The 26739-nt window shown below is 40.5% G+C and overlaps 1 protein-coding gene across 1 annotated transcript; it reads right to left on the bottom strand.

Annotated features, from left to right (window-relative positions):
• On the bottom strand, positions 1-25995 carry LOC143541196 (uncharacterized). The gene is made up of 3 exons (XM_077034079.1): positions 25845-25995; positions 25621-25750; positions 1-628 (listed from the first exon to the last, which is right to left on the bottom strand). Exons 1-3 carry the CDS (start codon positions 25993-25995, stop codon positions 1-3), a joined length of 909 nt encoding a protein of 302 aa, XP_076890194.1.
• Between the last annotated feature and the right edge of the window lie 744 nt (positions 25996-26739).

Below are 26739 nucleotides of genomic sequence, written 5' to 3'. Positions count from 1 at the left end.
CTAGGACATAAACCATGCATCTACCCCTACTAAATTGTTATCATCTACTGTATTGTTCTCCCATGGCCATGACAGAATGTTGTCATCATATTCACCAGCTAGCCCTAATACACCGTCTTCAACATCAAAACCCCAATTCCATATATCAAACGAAGCCATCGTCGACACACTCGAACCACCAATCTCCACCGGCTCACTAACACATTTCAAGGCATCTTTCCCTTCATTAATCACACTCACCACACACTCATTTGCCACATGACCCATTGAGCCACCATCCTTAGCCATGGTTAACACTTCTGGGTCCATAATGTCAACAAAGCTAAGCATTTCATCTTCATTACTAGTGGCACATGGATTTACATTGGTTTGTTGTGTTACGGGTTGTTGATCATATGATGCAACCACATTAGGGTTATTAATAGTTAATGATCTATAAGTTTTGTTAATCTTCAGTTTGGACCGGCTAGTTCTGCCTTTGCGTTTATTGACTATTGGTATGACAGTTATGGGTAGTGGGTTCGATGGTCGTCTTGATGGGAGAATTTTTCGACTGAGGTGCGAGTTCCAGTAGTTTTTGATTTCATTATCTGTTCGCCCGGGTAAGTGGGCAGCTATTTGAGACCACCTGACAAAGACAATTGGTTAATAGTCTATCCAAAAATATATATGGTTCAAACTTTTTGTAATCTTTAAACTCAGTTTAGAATAATGTTGTCTATGATTTGAGCTAATGCGGAGCTTGAGATTAAAATTTCATACAAGCGAGCCAACCTTGCCTCAAGCTCAACTCACTTATAAACTAGACCAACTTTGAACGATCTATTGTCACACACACATACACACACACACATAAACACATACTCAAATCCTAGAATAGTGGTGTTCTCCCCTATTAGTGTTGTATACTTGTTAAAGCCAAACCATAGTACCTCCCACTTTACACTTGTCTCTCTATTCTAATAAAGTAAAATAACTGTGGACACTTGTTATCTTTTGGTTAATTCTCATAATTTTTCCCCTTCAAAACTAAGATATTAATAAATCCTAATATATGTAATAGATCCATAATTATCCATTTTCCTTTTACACTCTATTTATATATTATATCTATACATTTTTATAAAATAAATATTAACATATTATAATTTACTATATATTTGGTGAAATCCAAAAATCAACAACAAACCATGTTGGTCAAAGACTGAAAAGAATATAATTTCAAATGTTAACTTAACATATTGTACTGTGTATATTGTAGACGATTATAAAGAAAAACAAAACTCGAATATGCTTTCATTTTACAAAGTAATTTTTTTAATTATTAAATTATAAATATATGCTTCAAGGTCGATCCATTTTTTTTTAAATCAATCCATTTATCTATTATTATTATTATTATTATTCTTATTTTAAATTGTCATATAAATTTACAAATTATAAATATATGCTTTAAATCTATCTATTTATTTTTTCGGTTAATTTAGTAAACTATATATATGTTAAAATGTAAAGATAGTATACACGAATCACTTTCAGATATAACAAAGTTTATCATATTTAGTTTCTTAGTTTATTTATCAAGGATTGTTTCGGGTTTTTTTTTTGTGGAACTTAAATATGATTTTTATGGGTCAAAATTTGGTAAATAGATTGTTTGGGACAAGTTAACTACATTTAGGTCAAAAATGTGAAATTTGAGTATTTTTAAAAGTTTGACAACACAAATATATTTATTGTCAAATTTGTTACGAATTCAAAATGTGACTTGAAAATGTCAAACGGATGAAAGTTAGAATTTTAAACATGATTCGGGTTTCAAATTTATTTTCAATGGCATTTTTGGAAATATTCAAAAGGTTTGGGATTTGACAAATTGATTATTTTTCCCTCGACAATTAAAATTTAAGAAAAGATTGCGAACACTTTCGACATGCCACCCCATGCCTATCAATGCTTCTAACTTTTATCAAATTTGAAATATTTTTGTCAGCATTAATTTTTCCTTCAATGGTGATCAGAACATTATATGGAAAGCATGTCATGTAAAACTATGCCCCAATAAAACGAAATATTCACAAAATTGAATGGGTCAACATGTTATTTTTTATGTTGTCATTATGTCAAAGTCGAGAGCCACCTGAAACTTATCAAAATCTTTTTCATGGTGTAGCTCAGAAAACATAGTTTTTGAAGAACATCCGTCTTCACAATTTAATGTTCTTCTTTCCTTTGATGGGTGGTAAATTGATAAACATATCAATAAAGGTAACGCTCCTTCTGTATTTAGACTGAGTGGTTAGAACTACTATCGTATGAGGAGTCTTATTTTCGAAATTGGCACATAACCAAAATTCTTTCAATTATACATATATAACGCTAAAAATGAAATTTTCAATAGAAAGAAGCATTCTCAGGTACGTTTTTGTACATGCATTTTTTTATTAAGTTCATTTAAAAAATTGTTCTGTGATATAAATAAAATCAATTTATGTACACATAGTATAGATACAAACATAGATTTAACATATTTTTTCATATCCGCTATGTAATTATTTGTTTTGCTTGTAATTTTATAATTTTAATCATCCTGTGTATAATAGGGGTGTTCAAAATCATCCGAATCCGCGTCCGAATTATCCGATAATCCTTACCGAACTATCCGAAATTTTGGATATCCAAAAATTAGGGTATTCGAATCCTGGATATCCGAAAATTCGGGTATCCGAATCCCGGATATCCGAAAATTCGGATTCGGATAGCAATTCTGGGATTTTTCGGATAGTTCGGATATCCGAACTATCCGATATATTAAATTTAATTATTTTTCATTTATTTGTTATATTTGAATTTCCATGTTTATAACCCTAAAATATCTTTCATATTCAATTATTCCAACATTCAGCCGACGACATTCACTAATTCAAAGCTGCGCTATATCAACCTGAGCTCTCATCTCGTCTCCGGCCGGCTGCTGCTATATCTACGGTTATCGTCAGAGACTGCTCATACTCTCCGACGAGTTAATTTTAACCAACGACTCATAATGTGAAGTCTCCGTAGTCAACCCGCTCTTAAATCAGATCTAAAACCTGTGGAGTCCAACCTACTCGTTGTATTTGATTTGGTTTTATTGTTGGTGTTTCTGTTGAGTTTAGGTTTCTTAATGTTTCATTGTTGATGCTTCAATATAAATTTTGTATGAAGCCATTAAGACCTGCAAGTTCCATTGCTTGTAGATCTAGATAGAAAGTTGAACTGCAGATTAATGAAGTGGAGAACAAATTGCTTTTTTTTATTATTATTAAAAATCGGATATCCGTTTCACTATTTGAACGGATATCCGAAATTTCGGATACGGATTCGGATAGTGAAATCCACTATCCGAAATGTTCGGATACGGATATCCGACTTTGAACACCCTTAATGTATAACACGGGCTCTAAAACTAGTTTATTTTAATATATAGTAGTAGTTCAGGTGTCATTTTCAACACACAGGGCTTAAAACATGTAATAATAAATGGCATTAAAATGCATGGTCCCATAGGCGTAAAAGTTTTACTTTTAGCCTTTTAGGCATCTCTACTTTATTGTAGGATGAACTATGACGTCTACGATGTTGATGTTTAAGGTTAGATTTGATTGAATGTAACCACTAACAACCTTATTTGTCTATAAGCATGTGAAGGGGTATGCACCCGCCTTAACATCGAGCGGGGCGGGTCAAACCCACAAGATATAGACAAGAGGCTTGAAATCAGGATGTCATGAAGACAAAAAGCCAAAACCTATGCGCAAGCACATGAAACATCTGCGCGTGGCGCATATCACATATGCACACAACACACACATTTAGTGTGAGAATAAAGAGAAGACCTTGCGCATCCCCGGGATAGGCGCATAAAGGCCGCGCGTAAGTGACACACAACAAATGAGACAATAGTCTAATCCAAATCAGGATAAGGACAACCATGATTGTACTCATCAGACAACATTCCAGAAGGTATCTTTTAAGGAATAAAGAATGTGCTGATGTTGACAGCTGCCAATGAAGGGTGGACAACTCAGCAAAGCCCATGTGCCACCGCGTGATGGCACATGGGTCAGGTGAAGTACCTTGGTCAGAGAATAATCAATGAAAAAGCACTAGGTGTTCTAAGTACACGTGGCGCGAAGCAATAGGAGGAGGCCAAAACGGCCCTAATTGGGTCTGAGCCCAATCATTGGAAACCCTAATACTATAAATACCACACCACCTCCACAGTTGGAGGCAGGCAAGAAAATATATTCTAAGTCCTTTACTCATTTTCACATCTTGATTATCCTCTCCTACAATATCTGATTCTCACACCGGAGGGTTACCCCAAAGAGGACCCCTCTGTCCCTTTCTGAAGGGTAAGCTCACGGTACTGTTCGTTTTGTAGGTGGAAGAACTCGTATCACGGAAAACCATCGGTGATATAGCACACTCGTACCCGAGGAACGTTGATCGTATACAAGTAAGTCGATACACGCTTCTTCATTGGCGCCATCACCTGTTACAACGGCAACAAAACCACTATTTCATCAATTTTCTCTCTGAAAATCTTCACCATGGTTTCCGGTGTTCGAAACAACGATCAAGTTCTGGAGGATAATGAGCTTGAGGATGTTAATGAGGGACATCAGGTTCTGAGGGCGCCGCGTGACACTGCGCGCACCACCAGTAACCATCCCTTCAACACAACACCTCATAATCAAACTGAAACTCCCCCAGACGATCTTACGTTCCAAAATCTGACTGGTACAAAACAAAAAGGACCAATGGGCCCGAAAGTTGAAACCAATGACCCTAAAGAATGGCTCATAAACGAACAACGGCGTTTAATGGACAAATACAATGAGTTGGTAAAACACAAAAAGTTAGCCGATTTAACACAAAGGCTCGCATTTGATAAACAAACCATTCAGGGAACAACAAAAAAGACGCGCGCAGCTGGAAGATGGTCATTCTGTTCATACCGAACAAGCTGATATTAGTGATGAGGAAGAGGTGCACAGCATGAAGAAGACGCGAGATACTCATGCAGGAGGTTCACAGCTTCGCGCACACATGCACATAGCACCTGGAGCCAAAGTTGATATGGATTTATACACACCATACAACCCACAAGCGAAAGGGCAAGTGGACGTAACCACACCATATAGGCCAGCCATCTTGGTAAAACATTCAAAATTCGCTGAGCGCATTGCGAAGGCTCCCATCCAACACAAAACCAAGATGCCAAGTGGTTTAGGCAAGTACGATGGTACAACAGATCCAGATGATTTCTTACAAGGTTTTTATAACACTGGAAACTTAGAAAGCTGGACGATGCCAACATGGTGTCACATGTTTGCTCGCTGCCTCACGAGTGCAGCGCGTGTCTGGTTCGAAAGCTTGCCGACAGGACAAATCGATGGGTTCGAAGAGCTATTGTAAAAGTTCCAGGCTCACTTTGTACAGCAGCGCAAACACACGCGCGACCCCGATGACATCATGCACTGCGTACGCAAGAATGATGAAACCATTGAAGACTACATAACTCGTTTCAATCAGGAATCTCTTGCAATTGAAGGCATCACTGAACAACTCTTGCGCGTGGCCTTTATACAAGGTGCGCGCAGTGATCAACTCCGCAGAGCTCTCGTGAGCAGAGAAGACATGCCAACCACTTGGGCTAAGCTTATGGAAGCATCGCGAGTCTTCGCACGAAATGAAAAACAAATTGCCCAAGACAGAGCAAGAGATAAAGGGCGTCAAACAGGAGCACCACGCAACAATGAAAGGAGGGGCAAACAAAACTCCGTATGGTCCAGGTTGCAACAAACCAATTATTCTCCTGCAGAAAAGCAAGCGCAACAAAGTTCACCCCAACCCCAAAAAGACATTCTTCATCGCGGAGAAGGTGACAAGAAGGAAGGCGTCAGAGAGCCTAACAGACCTCTACCAAGAATATGGACTCCCCTCACTAAAACGCCTTCGCAAGTGTTAAGCACAGAGAATGTCCAGTTTAAAAACCCCAGGCCATTACTCCATAAGGGACCACCGAACAGTGGCAAATATTGTGAGTTTCACAAATCCACAGGGCACAACACCGATGCATGCCATCATTTGAAGGATGCGATCGAAAAAGATGTGAAATCAGGCAAGTTGGCTCACCTGGTAAAAAATCCAAGACTAGAGAACGAACAACCAGACGGAGCCTCAGCCAGTAAAAAATTCAAAAGAATCTGTGTAGCTGAAGGAAGAAGGCAAGGGCAATGATCTAGGAAGAGTAGCGCGCAAATCCAAGGGGATTGGCGCGAGCAACAAGTAATCTTTCCAAGAATCAGAGGAGGCCCGTCTATCAGCAGTCCTCTAGTCATCATTGCACGCATCGCTCATTATGAGGTGTCAAGAGTCCTGGTGGACACCGGTAGTGAGTCAGACATCATGTATGAGCAATGTTTCAGGAAGTTGGATCCAGCAGACCAAGCAAGGCTCGAAGTTGTGAGTGCACCAATCTCGGGTGTCTCAAACGAAATTATTCACCCCCTGGGTCAGATACAATTCGAACTAACTATGGGGGATGAGAAGCACAAGCGAGCTGAAATTGTCAACTTCCTAGTCTTGCCCACCACTTCATGCCATAGTATGATCTTGGATAGAGGAACGATTGCCCAATTCAACGCCATACCGTCACCAGCGCATGGCGCGTTGGGGTTCCCAACACCAACAGGAGTAACATTTGTGTACCGAGATCATTTATGCGCAGTAATAAGTATACCTCGAGAGGGGAGAATGAAGCTTCCAGTGACAAACAACGCGCCAGAGGAATGGATTCTCAACCCAAAATTCCCAGAACAAACAATCACAATCGGAGCTACGATATCATATGACACAAGAGTGAGAATGAAAAGATTGCTCACAACGTATATGTCAGTCTTCGCGTGGCAACATTCTGATATGACTGGGGTTCCACGAGACCTGGTGTAACACCCCGTAACCGCAGCGGAAACGTAAACGGGATGCAACAGACACGTCTGATATCAACAGCATTGCTTATAAAGAAAACACCACTACATTAATTTACACCATATTACATTGTTCCGAGTTTAGTTACCGTCTAGGCGTTAACACATCAATTTTACCAGCAGTACATTAACATATTTAATACAAAACGATCATTAAGCTTCCACATAAAGCACGCATCGTCAAGCATGTAGCAATTATTCCAGTTTGTGGGTACCTAGAAAGCATGTAAAGAAAACGGGTCAACTACGAATAGTTGGTGAGTTTCACTAATTTAAATAAACAGTGACAAATCATTATAATGATCATATATTAGCGATGTAATTATGCTGAGCCCACAAGTGAAACCTCTGACTATCCACATACAACCCCGTGGCATACTCCGCCCACGGACCTGCCCCAAACCGCTATGCCTAACATTACATAGCAAAAATATATAACAACAAAATAGACATGTGCAACTGGCTGGGAAACATCAGCAAATCCATGCCGGACCAGTTGGGTTTGTCAGACCAATAGTACTATTCACACTCTACCGGCTTTTAGCTAATCACTCGTGTTACGGGGCCTTACAATGTTAGCAACTCAGACAATTACCATCTTAGTACATTTCCGTACGATTCCCGTACAATAAAATATATATAAATACACGCAAATCCATGCGTTCAGTATGTACTTAAACATTTCAATAGTAACATGCTTTCCTGTAACATCCCGAAATTTCAAAGTGATATTAATTATATTACTTACTAATAGAGGGAAAGTTTACTCGGGTTGTCAGGAAATAAATAATAGAGTAGGAGTTGGTATGAGTCGGGCTAGTGTTGGATTAATGGAGACGGGTTAAATGAGAATGGGCCTTAGGTCCATGGGATTTCAGGGATATAAATATCCCCTAAACCCAAAAATATCTTCATTTCCTTACTTTCTACACACACACTCCAAAAACACACACACCATCTACACCGCCGCCGGGCCGAGGAGAGGAACGGGCAGATCCGAGAGAGAGAGAGAGAGAGCGATTAGTGTGTTAACAAGTTAAACGAGATCCAAACAAGCTCAAAAAGGTATGATTCTTGATCTTTGAAGTTTAAAGATCCAAGCTTTTTAGTGTATAAGCGACCGAAAATGGTCGGGAAGCGTAGTGGGTGATATTGAACCATAGCAAGGGTGTTAAAATCGCTCAAAATGCTGGACAAAAACCGAACAACGGCTGATCTGGACAACTTCGCCTGCAACTGGGCAACTTCGCCTTCAAAGCGATGAACTTCGCCTGCAAGCTAAGTTCGCCTGATGGCAACTTCACAGTAAAGTTAAGTTCGCCTAACTGGTAACTTCGCCTGAGGCCAAGTTCGCCTGATGACAACTTCGCCTGAAGCCAAGTTCGCCTGATGGCAACTTCGCTGTAAAGCTAAGTTCGCCTAGCTGGTAACTTCGCCTAAAGCTAAGTTCGCCTAAGGTTAACTTCGCCTAGAGCTAAGTTCGCCCTAGGGTTAACTTCGCCTAAAGTCAAGTTCGTTTAGAAACTAAATTAAAAATCTAATGAAAAATGTGTTAAGACAGTTAATGGAAATAAAATTTTTCCAAGCTCGACCCCAGCCAGGGGCTCTGCCCCTTGGACCCTGCTAGGGGCTGCCGCCCCTAGACCCCGCTGCCAGGGGCGCTGCCCCCGGACCCCCGTTCGTTGTGGGTAGTAGTTAAGACTGGAAAGATGATATGAGTAGTGATAGTTGTTTGATACGTGTACTTGTTATACAGTCAGCCGTGCACAGCTGAAGAAAGGGATTACGATTAACGGTGAACGTAACCGTGTTCAGGTGAGTTTCTAGCCCCATTCCTTGTTATGTTTTCGGGGCTGTGTGCATACTCGATGTGTTGTTAATACATTTATCCTAAGTGATAAGTGTATGTCATATGTGATATGTGTGATAGATATGAATGATTGTTTGTCGGTACGCGAACGATCTTCGGATATTGCGCGTACTGTCAGGTTAAAAATAAAGATACGAATATTATATATCGAAGATGTATGAATATTTCAAATGAATACTTGTCGGGGCGTGAACGATCTTCGGATATTGCACGTAACGACAAGGGGTATGGTTGTTAAATGAATGAGGTAAGGAATGCCTAGAGTGTTCTTATGTTATAATGTAAGTATGTGTATATAGGTACACGAATGGCATCTGAGTTCTACGTTTGACATAGTAAGCTAGGATGGCAAATCCCTCTAGCTTCTGTCAGACATAGACTCGGCTGGTGCTGGCGTAGTTAAGGACTGCGAGCCTTATACGTGAAGTAGATGATATATGTAAACGTAGATAAGGACTGCGAACCTTATACGTAATGTAGATAGGCGTCAGCATAGGAAAGGACTGTGAACCTTATACGTGCTGTATTTGTAGCATAGGGGAGGACTGCGAACCTCGTACGTGCTATGAATTAGGTTGCAACATAGGGAAGGACTGCAAACCTTGTACGTGTTGTGGATGTATTTCAGCATAGGAAAGGACTGTGAACCTTATACGTGCTGATTTTGTAGCATAGGGGAGGACTGCGAACCTCGTACGTGCTATGAATTAGGTTGCAACATAGGGAAGGACTGCGAACCTTGTACGTGTTGTGGATGTATTTCAGCATAGGAAAGGACTGTGAACTTTATACGTGCTGATTTTGTAGCATAGGGGAGGACTGCGAACCTCGTACGTGCTATGAATTAGGTTGCAACATAGGGAAGGACTGCGAACCTTGTACGTGTTGTGGATTTACTATGGTATAGGGAAGGACCGCGATCCTTGTACGTACCATAAATGGTGAACATAGGTAAGGACTGCGAACCTTGTACGTGTTCACGACCTTGAGTACAGGTATAGACGGTGAACTATGAACGTACTCTCGGTAGACTGAGGTTAGTGATTGTAGATATGTATGTATGTATGGTAGCAAGTATGTATGTATAACAGAAGGGTAACTAGTGAAGTATGGATATGTATCTACAGATATGTATGTATGTGTATGTATTGTATGGCGTTCGATTAACTAGAACTCACTCAGCGTAGCTGACTTTTAGTATGCACGCAGGTGAGCTGATTATAGAGTTAGCATGAGGATGACACACGACATGGATTGAATGGCTGGTATCTGAAGAAAGAAGTAAAGATGTTTTAAATATAAAGTTTTGTGTTATGGTATCAAAGAAAAGATTTAATGTTTTGTAACAAATGATTGATGTTTTATATTCCGCGAAAAGTTTTAATAAACTCTGATTTGAAGAACTGTGTTTATGAGTAAATCCGACGCTAAAGTAGGGTCACCGGGTTCGGGGCCTTACATTCCGCCCCGGGAAAATATTTAAAGACAATTCAGAAAAAGGGGCTCGTGAAGCTCACCTTTCGCAAGCAAGTAGGTAACACAGTACGCAGCTACTAATCCGGATCTGTAATACGATCCCTAAGTTCGTTACTATACAATCACTATTAATATAACGTTAACCGTGTTAACCGGTACATCTGGGGACACTGTTAACCCAGTACTGTACCCGTTCCGGGGGCAATGTTAACCCAGAAACACTTCTTCGGACTCAGATTGTGATATCATTTAGAGTTCAATAGTTAAAATTACTATTAGATCGTTTTCCCCGTTTTGCGTGCCTAGCACGGTTATCCGTTTTTACGTTTCAAAAATGAGTTTGGTCACACACGACCCGAAAATAGTTGTTGACTGATAATTTAATTAAAGTTGTGAAATTAGAGCTCGGTTTAGACGCCCCGATTGGCCGCGGGACCCGTTTCCGTCTTTAGTGTACCGGAAACTGTTAAATCGGATAAAATTACCCAAATCATCCGAATTATTTCCGGATGATTTATTTTTACTTGTTTAACTCAATTACATGAAAATAGTTCATTTTTAGGGTTTTTATACACCAGTCAGCTCGTTTAGGCGAACTTTACCGGTTTACGCGTTTTAAACTTTAAAGGTTTGTTTTTACACAAATAATTATCTGTTTAATCTCGGATCTTGAAATTTTGCACAAATCACTTTTTGACAGTGGGGAATTTTATAAAAATATTTCCAGAATTAATTTTTATATTTAAAATTTATTTATCTATTTTTAAGCACCATTTAAACACTAAATATGTCGTAAATACCAAACGACCTTAGAAAAATCCCAAATTTTTCCTGGATGACCCCTGCCATCCACATAGTCCCCTGTAATTTTTCCAGAACCAAAATCTCTTTTTACATACCATTTTTACTAAAACCGAGCTAGAAAACCCTAGAACTCGTTTAACCGAAAAGCCTACTTAGACTTTTCCAACGGACCTAAATTTTTGTGTGTGACTTTTACATATTATAAAAAGCTTATATGGAAATTTCCAGAATTGTTCATGATATTTAACTATTTTTCACCATTTTTAGCCAAATCGAGCATTAAATTCACCAAATATTCATCCTTTATCCAAAAATTACCAAAATTTCACAGATCTCATATTTTCATGTGTAGATCATCTCTGTGAAATTTCGTAGCCTAACTCTAAACGTACCACAATCTGTCCAAAACACTCATAAACGAACATAAACCGAATATACCTTTTGTTTTCCGCCACTACAAGCTACAAACTCGTCTTTCCGCCTTATCTACCACTAAATACAGAACCTACAACCAACATACCACAATACCAAGCAAGTTACACTCACCATCAAGCCTCTTACACTATAGTTTCGGTTATTGTTTCAAAACTAAAGTTTAAACCGTAAAAATTCATTTTTGGTTCGTTTAATTCCATTCTTTGACCAAGATCCCTTGTATAACCCGTATACATCACTTGATCATGCAAGAATCGGTTTCATCTCGGGTTTTCACCCTTTTTCACTTGAAACCTCATTTTCTTGCAAATAAACTCAAGAAAAGAAGATGAACACGTAAATAACTCGATTTTTACCTCGGTTTTCTTGCTAAAATTCTGGATTTTTAAGTGGAAACGTGGAGAGAAAGAAGGACGATGCAAATGGTTGATGTAAAAAAAATGAGAGGCAAGGGGTTATACCCCCTTGTCCGATCGGAATAGATAGGGGAGGTGGGGTGGGGCCCACCTTTCCATTCTTTGCCACTCATTCGGATTTTGGGAATTCGGATAATGTTTTGGATAATCTGGTTCAGTTCGTTTTTCGGTTAAATGTTTAATTCAGCTTAAACGAGGCTAAAACGGTCGTTTTCGGCTTAAAAAATGAAATTTATATAAAACCGATTTAAAAACTTTAAAAACTTAAACCATGACATTAATTAACTTAAAACATCATATTATTAATAATTGCGCATCTTTTTCGGCTTGATCGATTGTCTCTTGCTCGGTTTGGTATTAAAGGTTTCGTTTAACGTACCGACGTACCATTAAATCGAAAATTCTTTTTCTGTGCCTTAATTCACTCATCCCGAAGCTTTAATACTTCGTAAACATCACTAAATACCATATATCTCGTCTAAAATGTAATCCTCGATTCATTCGGGCTTCAATAACCGTTAATCGGTTAATCGTATTTCCAATACGATTAACTGTATAATCGAGTATAATCCGTACTGTGAATCATACATACACGTATAAACGCATTATAATTCACATATTCATTATTAAATAACACATAAATAGTATATACCGGCTAGGGTATACCTGATTTTGCCGGAATCGTTACACCTGGCGCAGCACTCTCTCAACACATTCAAGTCCGTGGAGCCAATTGCTCAAAAGAAAAGAGTCATGGGAGACGAGAAGACAAAGGCCATGAATGAGCAAGTAGAAGATCTACTGCGCGCGAATATCATTCGCCCAATACGATATCAAACATGGGTAGCCAATCTTGTGATGGTAAAGAAGAGCAATGGGTCATGGAGAATGTGCATTGATTTCAAGGACCTCAACAAGGCGTGTCCAAAAGATTGTTACCCCCTCCCAAACATTGACATGAAGGTGGACTCTGTGGTGCCATTTAAGCTCAAATGTTTCCTGGATGCCTATAAGGGCTATCACCAAATTCAAATTGCACCACAGGATGAAGACAAGGCTGCTTTCAGAACTGACAAGGGTGTTTTCTGTTACACAAAAATGCTTTTTGGTTTGAAGAATGCAGGAGCCACTTACCAAAGACTCATGGATGCAATTTTCAACGAGCAGATTGGAAAAAAACTTAGGAGTCTACGTGGATGATTTGGTGATTAAAAGCAGGGAGGAAAAACAAATGCTCAAAGACATCAATGAAACCCTTCGGCGCCTAAAGGAAGTAAACATGAAGCTCAACCCGAGCAAATGCACATTCGGCGTGGAAGAATGGAAATTTCTCGGCGTAATGGTCACCAAGGATGGTTTCAAGGTGAACCCAGAGAAGGTGGAGGCTATCCTCGACATGCCCTCACCATCCACCATGAAGGAAGTTCAAAAGTTGAATGGTAGATTGGTATCAATTAACAGGTTCCTAGCAAACCATGCAAGCAAATCTACCCCATTCATTAACACATTGAGAAATTGCTTAAAGAAAAGCCAATTCAAGTGGACGCCTGAGGCCGAGCAAGCTTTCAGTGAGATAAAAGAATGTCTGATAAATCTGCCTGCGCTCACAGCTCCACTACCTGGTGAAACTTTAACGTTGTACCTGTCAGCAGGAGAGCGCGCCATTGGCGCAGTATTATTGGTGGATCGCAAGGGAATCCAAACACCAATTTATTATGTAAGTCGGGTGCTGACAGATCCTGAGACGCGCTACACCATCATAGAAAAGTTAGTTTTATCACTAAGGCATGCGTCGCGCAAGCTTCACGGATATTTCAATGGTCATCCTATTGAAGTCATGACTGATTACAACATCCAGCAAGTCTTGCGACGTCCCGCGCTCTTAGGAAGGCTGACAAAATGGGCGCTGGAATTAGGGGAGCACACGATCACCTATAAGCCTCGTCCAGCAATCAAGGGACAAGTCTTAGCTGATTTCATCGCAGAAATCCCTGAAGGAAAAGTCGAAGAGGCTCAGCGCGAAGTAGACCCTCCGCAAGCCAATAATGAAGAAAGCGTTTGGAGATTATTCACTGATGGAGCTTCAAACAACGAAGGGTCCGGCGCAGGCCTCAAACTGGTGGATCCAGAAAATCATGAGTATACTTACACAATCAGGTTGGATTTCAAGAGCACCAACAATGAAGCTGAGTATGAAGCCCTGCTGGCTGGTTTGCGCATCGCGCACAAGTTCGGATTTAAAAAGCTAGAGGCTCATGTAGATTCATACCTGGTAGCAGCACAAGTCAATGGCCTTTATGATGCCAAGGAGAACACCATGCCTCTGTATCTAGAGCAGGCGAAGAAACTCACCGAACAATTTGACTTTTTCAGAATCATACACATTCCGCGCAGTGAAAATAAGTCTGCCGACGCGCTAAGCAAGATGGCATCAACTAGCTTTGATCATTTTGGCAAAGATGTCAGGGTGGAAGTAATGAGCAACCCGTCAGTGGGAGCGAAGTCTGTTCTTGTAATTCATACAACACCTTCATCATGGATAACTCCAATAATGGAATTCTTAAAGGAGGGAAAGGTACCAGACGATCGCGCACAGGCGAAAAAGATAAGACACAAGTCGCAGAACTACGAAATGCTCGATGGTACGTTATATCGACGCTCTTATCTTGGACCACTCATGAAATGCCTAGACGCTGAGGAAGCAAGCTATGTGATCAGAGAGATACACGAAGGAATCTGTGGAATACATGCTGGCCCGCGCATGGTGATCGCCAAGGCAATGAACGCAGGTTACTATTGGCCAGGCATGTACTTGGACGCGTTAAAAGAGATCCAAAAATGCAAAGCGTGTCAGAGCTATGCACCAAATACCATGCGGCCAAAGAACAACTTGATTCCGGTGACCTCTGCATGGCCTTTCCACAAGTGGGCAATCGATATTGTGGGTTCCTTACCACAACCGCCAGGGCGAGTAAAGTTTTTGGTAGTGGCAGTAGAGTATTTCACAAAATGGGTTGAAGCCAAGCCACTGGCAAAAATCACAGCCGAGGCAATGAAACAATTTATTTGGAGCCACATCGTATGCCGTTTTGGCCTGCCCATGGAAATCGTGAGCGACAATGGCAAACAATTCACTGACAGGAAGATATCCAATTGGTTCAAGGAATTGCACATCAATAAGGTCTTCACTTCAGTATACCACCCTCAAGGGAATGGCCAAGTGGAACGCGCGAACCAAAGCTTGCTGAATGGGCTGAAGAAAAGGTTGGAGGGAGAGTCCCATGCATGGGTCGAGGAGTTACCTAATGTCCTGTGGGTGCACAGGACATTAAGCAAAACCAGCAATGGCGAGTCCCCGTTCAGCTAACCTATGGAACAGAGGCTATGATTCCAGCAGAGATTGGATGCCCATCCTATAGAGTGCTCATGATGAGTAAGACGGATAACGAGCAAGAAAGGAGGTTGGATTTTAATTTACTTGAGAAACGCAGAGAGGCGGCTATCATCAGTGAAGCCAAATACAAGAAAAAGCTAGAAAAATACTACAATCAGCGCGTGAAAAAATGCCACTTCAAGAAGAATGATTTTGTCCTTCGGAACAATGAAGCTAGTCGCGCAATACCCCCGGGAAAGATGTCTCCCAATTGGGAGGGACCTTATCAAGTCTCGGAAGAATTGGGAAAAGGCGCATACGCTTTAAAAGATTTAAATGGAAAGAAGATCCCGCGCACATGGAACGCAGCACAACTTAGAAAATGTTTCATGTAAAAGTTGTCAAGTTTGTAATCAAGGCTTTTTAAGCCATTACGAATAATGATACGCTCTACCTTTTCTTAATATGCGTTCTATTACCTTTTGCATACATGTTTCACACTTCCCTTTATTAATTTTGAGCAATATGACAACATTGTATTGACATCAAACTAAAAATAAAACGAAGTAAAACATACATGCGCGAGCTTCAAGCTCAGACGCGTTAACGAGTTTTAACTCTAAAACGTCAGGGCCTTAGCCCAATAATATGAGCCTTAGCTCAAATTACTCATAGCATCCATCCTACGTATTGCGCAGCTGGACCATAAAAATACCTAAGCACAACTAAGGCAAAGCACATGCCAAAGCATAGTTGTTAAGGTCTCAGGTCGGGGCCGCGCATGGGATTATAATGGATATAGGCAGAGTAACACATACTGACATGTAAAGGCTAAAAAACTCATTCATAATTCCCTATAATAAATGCACGATAACGTCGCGTAAAAGAGGAATAATGAAATGCCAAGGCACGTGTCAGCATATTCAGAATATCGCAAAGTAACTTGAAATATGACAACTGTTAAGGATTAAGTAAAAATAATTTCCTTACAACCTTGTTCAAGTTTCAATGTGTAAGCATACCTTATATTCAACAAGCACACACATGCAATATAAAGAGATGAATTGGGAATGCGCGAGATGCGAATAAGGGAAAAACAAAATTTCATTCCGAAACATAGAAGTTTACAAATTTACAAATGATGAGGTAAAAACTACAAACACAAAAAAAAAAAACAAAAAAAAAAACAAGAAGGGCTTTTCAAGTCTCTATGTTAATATCAGCCTCTTTATCTTCCTCATCATTATTTCCTCCCTCAGCATCTGGCGCAGCCCGCTCCTCGTCATCTCCAAACTTACCATAATAAAGTGTTCGTCTTGAATATAGACGTCTTCTGTCATGATAGCGTCAGGAGTAGGTCCTTTGGCCACGCCAGAGCCGCTGGCAGAGGTAGCGTTGCCCGCGCCATCATCATTGCCACCAGTCCCTTCACATTCATCAAGTAATTTCTTTAAAGCGCCAAGATCGGGCTGGTCAGCAAGCGCGGCTATCTGCAAGTACCAAGGAACAGTATAAGTACAAAAGATTATGAAAATAAGTCAAGTAAACTCATTAAGGTCAAAATACCTGCTCAAGGATGGGAATTGGAGTATTCAAGTACTTCTCCCCCACCTCAGCCATGTCAGCGCAGACAACGTCGAGCTGATAAGGGTAGTCGGATGGATTCTTCTTTAGCATGCCATATTCATAACCATCCTTAAACCCCTCAGCCCGACCCACCAAGCGCGACGCCGCATTACAGTCCATCACAAGGGTCTGAAACTCGTCTGAGTATTTCATGGCATAAGCGCAACGAGTCACACCCTGTAAAATCAGCCATTGACGGTCCTGCGCGAGGGAAGAAACAGACGTCTCAATAGCAGGGATTTGAGACTTTAACAACTTAACAGTTTCCTTGGCTTGTTTTAGCTCTTCTTTGTCAGACACTGCTGCCGCCAAGGCTTCATTCTTTCCGCTCGCGCAGCATCGAGCTCTTTCTTCAGGCGCGCAACCTCACTCTCCAATAAAGATTTTTCAGTATTAATCTGCGCAATAGTTTGGTCATGCGCCTCCACTGCCAACTCCAGGTCACGCGCTCGATGCGCGTACTTGGCCGCATCTGCCTCTGCCACTTGCAGTTTCTCCCGCGCAGCTTGCAGCTCAAGCCCGCGCTTCACAAAAGCAGCGTTGGAACTTCCCCGGTTCTCGCTAAGTTCTGCTTGGAGTTTCTCAGCTTTCTCTCGGGCATCAGAAAGATTCCAAGCATAAATCTTAGCCTCTTGCTTGGCCTCCGCAAGGGCATCACGTACCTTTATATAATCATTGGGAAGCTCTTGGGAGGCAGCAAAAAACGCAGACCCAGCAAAAAGGTGGTCATTAAGCAAATCCACGCGAGCGCGGTCCTCTTGAAACCTCCTTTCAGCTGGAGGAACAGAGTGAGCCCAAAAGTCTTCACATACGCCCAAGGATTGGAATAAGCTCTCTTCAGTGATGCTCCAGCTCGGGCGGTATTTGTGATCAGCTCCCTACAAACACAAAGCAACGCAAAGAAACGTTTTAGTTATCTAAACACTAATTTGGAAGTCTGCACAGCGGAGCAAAATAAACTTATACCTGAGGAGAACCGGCAGAAAGATTAGCGCCAGCTGATGAGCTCCTGCCTGCCCCATGAGAAAAAGGCTGCGCCACGAAATCTCGTGGCGCTATAGGGCTTACGCGGCCACCATCAGAATTTTCAAAATTAACCTCCTCATCATCCTCTATAACAGGTCTCTTCTCATGCGACTTGGAAGAATCAAAAATAGTCTCACGAGGAGGGCTGCGCGCAGGAGGAGGTGAGGGAGGTCTTGACGCTGTTAGAGCAGCGCGAAAAATAGTCTCCTGCTCCTTAGTGATCCCAATGAGGGGAGATTCATTACTTGTTGGAGCAGGAGCAGAACTAACGGCGCCAGCGCTAGCAGTGCCACCAGCAGCTTGTGTGCCAGCTATAATTCCTATGAAAAAACCAACAAGGAGAAATGATTCATGAGTTGAACTAAAGGAAAAAATCAGACAATCAAAGCGCAACAAATACCTTGGCGCACCGCAGTCCGCGAATTAAGCATCGCCATGAAGTCCATTTTCCCCCTTTTTGAGGGCAAAACAGAGGTCTTCAAAACAACCTTCGGCATAGCCTTGGCACCTTGCTGCGCCTGAGGTTGAGCCACCAACGTTGCCGGCTCTACAAACATTTGAGTGAATAAAGCTTCATTAATAACTCTATCGGAATCACGCTCATAAAACCACAAAATATAAACAAAGTATACCTGTTGGAGAAGACGAAACAGCAGGCGCAGCACCGTTTCCCTTGTCCGCCGCGCGCAGAGATGAGGTGGCAGCACCATACCTCGTGTGGACTGGAGGATTGCCCACACCTTGAGGCAAAGAAGACGAGGAAAACTTGGAAGTAAAACCCTTGGTTTTCTCAAGTCCCTTCACTTGAGTAGGAGGAAGATTCTGGGCAACAGAGGCATCATCTTTTTTCTGTTTTTTACTGGCCCCTGCGCCAGTCTTGCCTTTAGCCTTGCGCTTGAGTTTTTGCGCTTCAGCTTCTTCCTCCTCCCCTTCCTCTTCCACAGGCTCCAACTCATAATTAGCGAGCGCATCTATAATACGCGCAACAGAAATGTTAAAACCAAATTTGGTATTCTTAGGGCCTAAACACAAATACAAGGGCTTACCAGGCGCATCGCTGTCAAAGCAAAATTCTAAGTCGACAGGGATGAACATATCATCGAAGCGATCAGGGAAAGCAACTTCCCCAGCGTTCAGGGCGACAGAGCCACCTTCTGTATGCTCGTCATAGGCGGCGTGGATGTATTCCTTGCTTTCTGCATAAAACAAGACAAGTGATATCAGCAAAACGAATTATACTAGCGCAAAATTAATGCAATGAACAAACAACCCACCTGAGCCATCAACATGGATGACAGGCTCAGTCTCGCTGTCAGTCCACCTCTTGCTCATACCAACCCCCACCAACGCTTCCTCGCAAATATTCTTGGCGGGGGATGGTTCAGCAGTTAATTTTTTAACCCACTTGCCAGATGGATTCTTAAGAACGTCATCATCCGCGGGCGCAGAAGTAATCGCGCGCACGGTCATACGAATGGGAATAACACCAGCCTTGATATAAAAGAATTTTTCAGCCCAGTCATGAAGGCTTTTGAAGGTAACAGTGCAGCACTTAACCTTCTGACTGCGCGGTGTGAATGAGAACCAAGAATCTTGGATTTTCGGCTTATAAAAATATTGAAAGCGCCGAGGGGTGGGCTCCTCGCGCTGAGCTTTGCACATGAACTCAAAATGAGTCATGCGCACTAATCCACAGGGATGGACTTGAGATATATGAATCCCGTAAAATTGGAGGAGCGCACCTATAAACCTCGTCATCGGAAGACGAAGATTACAGTGGGTGAAAAAGTGAGAATATAAAGAGATATAGCCGGCGGGAGGATCCGCCGCCGTTTGCCCGGTCGCCGAGAGCAGACAACCATACTCAGGGAGAAAACCCTGAGAGGCGACGAGATTATCAAAATCAGGTTGTTTCAACTTGCAGGGAATCTCATCCCATCTCTTCACCGCCTTGTTCTTCCCTCCCTCCTCCGACGAGGCCTCGGCAACCCGAGTACCCTTGCCGGTTTTCTTCAAAGTAGACATAACCACTGATTTTACACGGCCTTTACTAGGGGAAATTGTGGTGTCTGGGTTATCAGACATACAATTGCGAATCGAACAATATGGTTACTTTAAGCACGGAATTCAGGGACAAAGACGAAAGCTCTCAATCGGAATGTAAATGATAGGCAAAAGCTCTGAAAATGACAGTGGAGATGAAGAAAAAACCGTTTCAAAAGGTTTGGTTTTATAGGCCCAGGAGAGAGAGAGAGAGAAACAAGTAATAATCAGATCTACGCTCACGCGCCCCCACTCGCAGGCGTAGGTCAACATAAGCGCGACACGTGTTCCTGACACTGTATGAGGAGACGTGAAAAGCCACTGTAGCACCTCGAGCACACGAAAGGTCTGACACATAACGTCTCCATCTCTGATGCATGTCAACACCAACCAACCACGTACATTGACGATTCGTTTTAACCAAAGGGATGGAATTTTGCGCAACGCGCATACAAGAAAAGAAAAAGAAAAAACAAGCCCTATTGAAAAAGCAAACTATTAAGTCTAATATCTATCTTACCTCGCTCGCGCGAGACAAGACACACATTAAACTGGGGGGGCTTGAAGGGGTATGCACCCGCCTTAACATCGAGCGGGGCGGGTCAAACCCACAAGATATAGACAAGAGGCTTGAAATCAGGATGTCATGAAGACACAAAGCCAAAACCTATGCGCAAGCGCATGAAACATCTGCGCGTGGCGCATATCACATATGCACACAACACACACATTTAGTGTGAGAATAAAGAGAAGACCTTGCGCATCCCCGGGATAGGCGCATAAAGGCCGCGCGTAAGTGACACACAACAAATGAGACAATAGTCTAATCCAAATCAGGATAAGGACAACCATGATTGTACTCATCAGACAACATTCCAGAAGGTATCTTTTAAGGAATAAAGAATGTGCTGATGTTGACAGCTGCCAATGAAGGGTGGACAACTCAGCAAAGCCCATGTGCCACCGCGTGATGGCACATGGGTCAGGTGAAGTACCTTGGTCAGAGAATAATCAATGAAAAAGCACTAGGTGTTCTAAGTACACGTGGCGCGAAGCAATAGGAGGAGGCCAAAACGGCCCTAATTGGGTCTGAGCCCAATCATTGGAAACCCTAATACTATAAATACCACACCACCTCCACAGTTGGAGGCAGGCAAGAAAATATATTCTAAGTCCTTTACTCATATTCACATCTTGATTATCCTCTCCTACAATATCTGATTCTCACACCGGAGGGTTACCCCAAAGAGGACCCCTCTGTCCCTTTCTGAGGGGTAAGCTCACGGTACTGTTCGTTTTGTAGGTGGAAGAACTCGTATCACGGAAAACCATCGGTGATATAGCACACTCGTACCCGAGGAACGTTGATCGTATACAAGTAAGTCGATACACGCTTCTTCAGCATGAATGGAATGGGGGAAGTTGGAGCTGGTATCGACGGGCCACCACCCCAGGGTTGTGGTATTGTAAAAAATCACTTGTTCGAGTTGGTGAAGTTGAACATCCCGCCCAAAGCAATGGTAATGCGCCGTTGTTAAACAGTTCAATATTTAAAAAAAATAAATTAATAACTATATTTTCATTTTCCCTATGTATACACAACCCAAAATAGTACTTCTTACACAAACCATCCACATCTCTCTTATAGTCATATGACTCATCTTTTCTATCTCACAATTTTGTTACAAAACAAGTAGTGCATAGAGGACCGCGAAGAGTGTGAACCGATGATGAAAAAGCAACTGTGGCAATGACTTGGATGAATGTGTTAGAGAACATGGTTGAAAACGACAAATTTTGGCGTTTGATGTTAGCTACGTTCCAACAAATTTGGGTGAATCCAAGCGCACGATACTCTAAATCAATTCCAAGTTGAGTGATTTAATTCAAGGTTACCAAACTAAATCAACTATTCAATCGTGCAAGTTCTATTGTATTTTATGTATATTTAACTGAACGGTGAAAAGCCACCGTGACAATTTACATGAACGAGAGAAGGGTGAATAAATGGGAAAATTCTTAAAATGATCAATTTTACCAAGCATTTCTAATATAGCTATGGTTTTGAAAAAATTCTCAAAATGGTCATATTTTTCTGTTGGATCCGACGTACACAAGAACTGAACCGACAAATTATAAGGGCCTCTAAAATCACGCTACGTGTCATGATATTTGGTCTTCCGAAGAAACACTAAGATAATCTGTCGTCTAGCGAAACTTGTTTCATCGTTCGACGAAACTTGTTTCGTTTTCCGACGTAGTACGTCATTTTCCAACGTAATAGTTCATCTTCTATATCTCAAATCGTAAACCTCCATAACCGAAATCCATCTCCATGTTTCTTATTTCTCCATATAATCTAGCAAATCCGTAGTTCAAATCGCCTAGTTTTCGAGGAGAACACAACATAGTTTTTGTTTTCCACGAATCACTTTTGTTGTTGAGAAATCTTTGTAAGAAAGTGACGAACCCTTGAGTTCAATTGAGAGAAATTTGACGGATGTTTAATCTGTCGAATTCGATGGTAACAGGAATTAAACCGTCAGACACGACGGTTTAATTTTCCGGCAGCTCCTTAACACATCCGTCGGAGACTTCTGACTACATTAATCCGTTGGATCAGTTATTGTTTACGTCGAATCTGACAGAATGATATGGTCATTTAGGAATTGTTTCGAAACCATAACTATATTTGGAAAAACTTGGTCAAAATTGACTATTTTAATAATTTTCCCCAAATAACCTAACTGAGGATTAAAAATTGACAAACCAAGCCACAAGCTTAGATGGCTGGTTGGAGTGGCTGGTTTGACGGTCAGAATTGATTTCTTTCTATTTGTTTTAACACTAGTTTGTAATATTAACATTTTAGAACTACTACATACTAAGTTTACCGTTATAATACCTATTTCGATTTTCGAAAGTAAAAATACATAAATAAGGTTAAATGACTGGTTCTAAGTTTTAAACCTGCTAAACTGTTAAAACATTAAGATTAAATTATCAAATTTAAGTGTTTGGATTAAAAGGGATGACTTAATTTAATAAGAGTGACCCGGTATGATTGGTTTCAGCAACACTCTAATATGTATTGTTGTTTCAAAGTCATCCATAGACTCTAAAATGATATCTCGAAAATTAGAGTTTGTAGCACATTTTTCTTTTCAATCCTTCATTTAATATTTGGGAAATTTTGGAGAAACAGATATCTCCTGTATGTCCCTTTAAAAAGTAATTATATATATACTATATATAGTAGGACACCTAAACGCCCCGCTTGCGGTGCGCGCATATAATGTATATATGTGTGAACCCTCGGGTGGACAAAGGTGAAATTGCACTAATTTTGACGTTATTTTACTAATCTCGTGAAAATAACGTTAAAAGTGGTGGAAGGTAAATCAGGCATCATGTGGTGGCGTTGATAGCCGAAAGACAAGGGTACATGCAACAATCGGCCGGTGTCCTGATAGTTGAGTGTTATGTACCTTAGTCCAAGGCTTGATGCAAAACTACTATCAAGCCGGGGGTCTCATCGGAAGCAGCCTCTCTATTCCTAAGGGATAGAGGTAAGGCTGCCTACATTTTACCCTCCTCGGACCCTACCATAGCTTTGCTATTGGTGGGATATACCGATGATGATGATGATGATGATGATGATGATGATGATGAATAGGACACCTAATACCACCCAATTTGCTAGAGTAACGTTTCTTAACCATTTTTCCCCAGTGATTATTTTGTGTATTCAAAAGTGTTACGTCACCGATCCTCGCCAACTTGCCTCCTTCCGCGGTTTCCATTGTAAGCGTATATGTATGCTCACGTGCACTACCCATGGCGATGTCTTCTTCATCCTTCAACATTGATGCTACAAAGAAATCACCACAAGTTATGTAGCACCGTCTGAGAAGTCACCAACATAGCCACAACTTTCGTCAACTGATTACCACTGTTGGTGACGAATTCGCATCGACTCTTGCGGAAATTCGGCCCTTGATGCTCACGACGATGATTATAAGAGGCTACTGAAAGTCTTGGATTCTAGAAAGTGAACACTCAGACATATAATCAATCATTTGTAGCTTTCAGTCGCAACCCAAAATCGAAGCATCCAAAAGGTAATAATAGTTTCAGTTACTAAAATCCAATAACACAAATAATAATTAAACTTAGTTTGAATATTTTAGAATGTTAAAATAAATTAGTGCAACATAATTTGAATTTATTGTTTTTTGGTACATGGTTAAGTTGGACATGGAAAACTCCAGAAAAAAAATTACTGAAATTTTGAAACTGAATTGATAATGCATGGTTTGAAGAAATAGTTATAGTCGAAATATGAAAGAGCAAAGACGAACATGAGAAATAACTTAGGTACGCATAATGCTTTTAGAATTAGACCAGTAGCAGTCTACACAAACCGTTTAGCTACTATATATTGGGTCGGCGGGATATACTCCGGACAGTATTTTTAGATGTTTTTATTTCACTTCGCAAGACTCATTTTGCTGATTTAGTAATTTTTAAGTATTATAATTTTGTTTTTAAAGTCATATAATACTCGGTGACTTTGTGTGGTGAAATAAATTAGGTTTCGGTGGTACTTTGCCATTATGGAACCAGGAATCCATGACGTTTTGTTGTGACTTGTGACCATAATAAATGCAACCTAAATGTCACGATGTTTGACAAAATGTTAATAAAGTTACTGATCGAAAGAAACAAGTGCAAGACAATAAAAATATAACGACTTATGTATACAACTGATATTGATGTGATTGACCTATTTATACGACAAGAATACATTTTTTTATAATATTGTTAAATTATACTGTGTACAACTAACTGAACCATGGTGTAATCAGTAATCCGGCATATATGTGTATTTAGTCGGACCAACATACAAGAATATATATTCAGAATCTATAAAGTGTTCGTGTGAACGGACCAAGTATATATACAAATAGGGCGCAAGGTCAATGTACACTGTGTGTGTATATATATATATATAATTATAATGAATACTACAGTTTTGTAATTGAACAGAGATTTCTTTCTTAACTATATTACATTTGAAAAACATAGTGAAAAACAATAAAATACAGTGTTATATTAATTATTCGATTAAGCACTACACTTGTTCTTTATAAATGTTTATTAATTATTAATAAAGAGTGTATTATTTTTGGTAATTATTACATTAAAATCTCATTGTTACTTTTACAGGTTGCAACATCATTATTTATGACAACCGACCTGAATTGAAAATTCGGATGTCGAGCTAAAAAGACATGAGCAGCGAAAAACCAACCCCGGGAAAAATTACTGGGTGGTCGATCCGCCATTGAGTGTCAGGTTAGGTTACGATTCTTCAACAATTTCAAGACGCTTAACACGCTAAATTCATTACTACAAAACTGACTTTATGTGACGATCCAAACCCTAAATGAAACCCTTGGGGAATTGAACTAAAATGTTAAGTAATTAAGAGATAAATTAATTAGTACTAACCTGTTACCTAAAGATGCATGCAGATAGGTTATGATCTGTTCCTCCTCCTTAGATATATTACCTCTTTTTAAATCAGATCTCAAGTAGTTAATCCATCTCAATCTGCAACTCTTTCCGCATCTCATCAATCCTATATAATACGTACATAATTACGTGCACCTACATGCTAAATACAAAATGATGGTATAACTATACATTCAATTCGCACACATATATAAACGTACCGGCATTTTTCGGTAAAGATTTCCACGAGCCTTCACCATGAACCCTAGGCTCGCCATGAACCCGGATGTAGTCGTTCAGTATCGCGTCTTCTTCAGCTGACCACCTTCCTCTCTTCAACCCAACTTTCTCACAACACGGGGCGCGTCCCATATTTGAAGCAAAATGTTTTATGGTCTTATAACGTACGATATGGTATTGGGGAGTGTTTGATATTTATAGACATAGGTACTTTAAGGAATTTAATTAATATTATTATTGTGTTTGATTGTAAGTATATAATAAATGAAAAGGAAAAGTAAATGATGTAACGAGTGTGAGTGTGTGTGTGTGTGGTGTTAGAAGTTGCCACGGTTAACGTTTGTATATGTGACGACCAAGTTTGTCGTGGCTTCTTGCGTATCTAGAGCTGGTGACGGGGCATCCATCTCCCACGTTTTTACATTTCACCCTCCACCGGCTTTTAATTTCTAACTAATGTAGGTGATCTTTAAACCCTAATCCAAGGGTGGTCTTTTTGTAATTTCTTCCAACTTCTTTCAGGGTTTTATCTATTAGATTAGTGCAAGAAACAGGCAAGCATGCAGCTCAATCTTCAATTCTACGTATTATTATTTGTATTACCTTCAAAGGAATAGGATAGGTAGAATGATACGATCCTAATATTATTCATGTTTCACTTCTTGATTATAATTAATTGAATTTATCTCTTAGTGAATGCACCAACCTTAGAGACGATTCGAGATTGTCAATATTCAGATAGACTTATAGATTGGGTAAGAGTAAAAAAAACCAGGGACTTTTGGAACGATTTTCGGATATTATTTCTCAAAGTAAAGATTACAACATATTGGAAAACGTACATATGCATAAAAATAGAAAAAGACAAAGAAATAC

The sequence above is a fragment of the Bidens hawaiensis genome, unplaced genomic scaffold (assembly GCF_021521415.1).
Source record: "Bidens hawaiensis isolate Kalapana, Puna unplaced genomic scaffold, B.hawaiensis_p1.1 tig00012474_1, whole genome shotgun sequence".
Taxonomy (NCBI): Eukaryota; Viridiplantae; Streptophyta; class Magnoliopsida; order Asterales; family Asteraceae; genus Bidens; species Bidens hawaiensis.
This window is presented reverse-complemented; position numbering and strand designations above follow the sequence as displayed.

Coding starts and splice junctions, on each gene's coding strand:
- LOC143541196 (XM_077034079.1), bottom strand. CDS start 25,995: ATGGGACGCGCCCCGTGTTGTGAGAAAGTTGGGTTGAAGAGAGGAAGG. Junction 25,751..25,844: donor ATCTTTACCGAAAAATGCCG/GTACGTTTATAT, acceptor CGTATTATATAG/GATTGATGAGATGCGGAAAG. Junction 629..25,620: donor CATGCATCTTTAGGTAACAG/GTTAGTACTAAT, acceptor TGTCTTTGTCAG/GTGGTCTCAAATAGCTGCCC.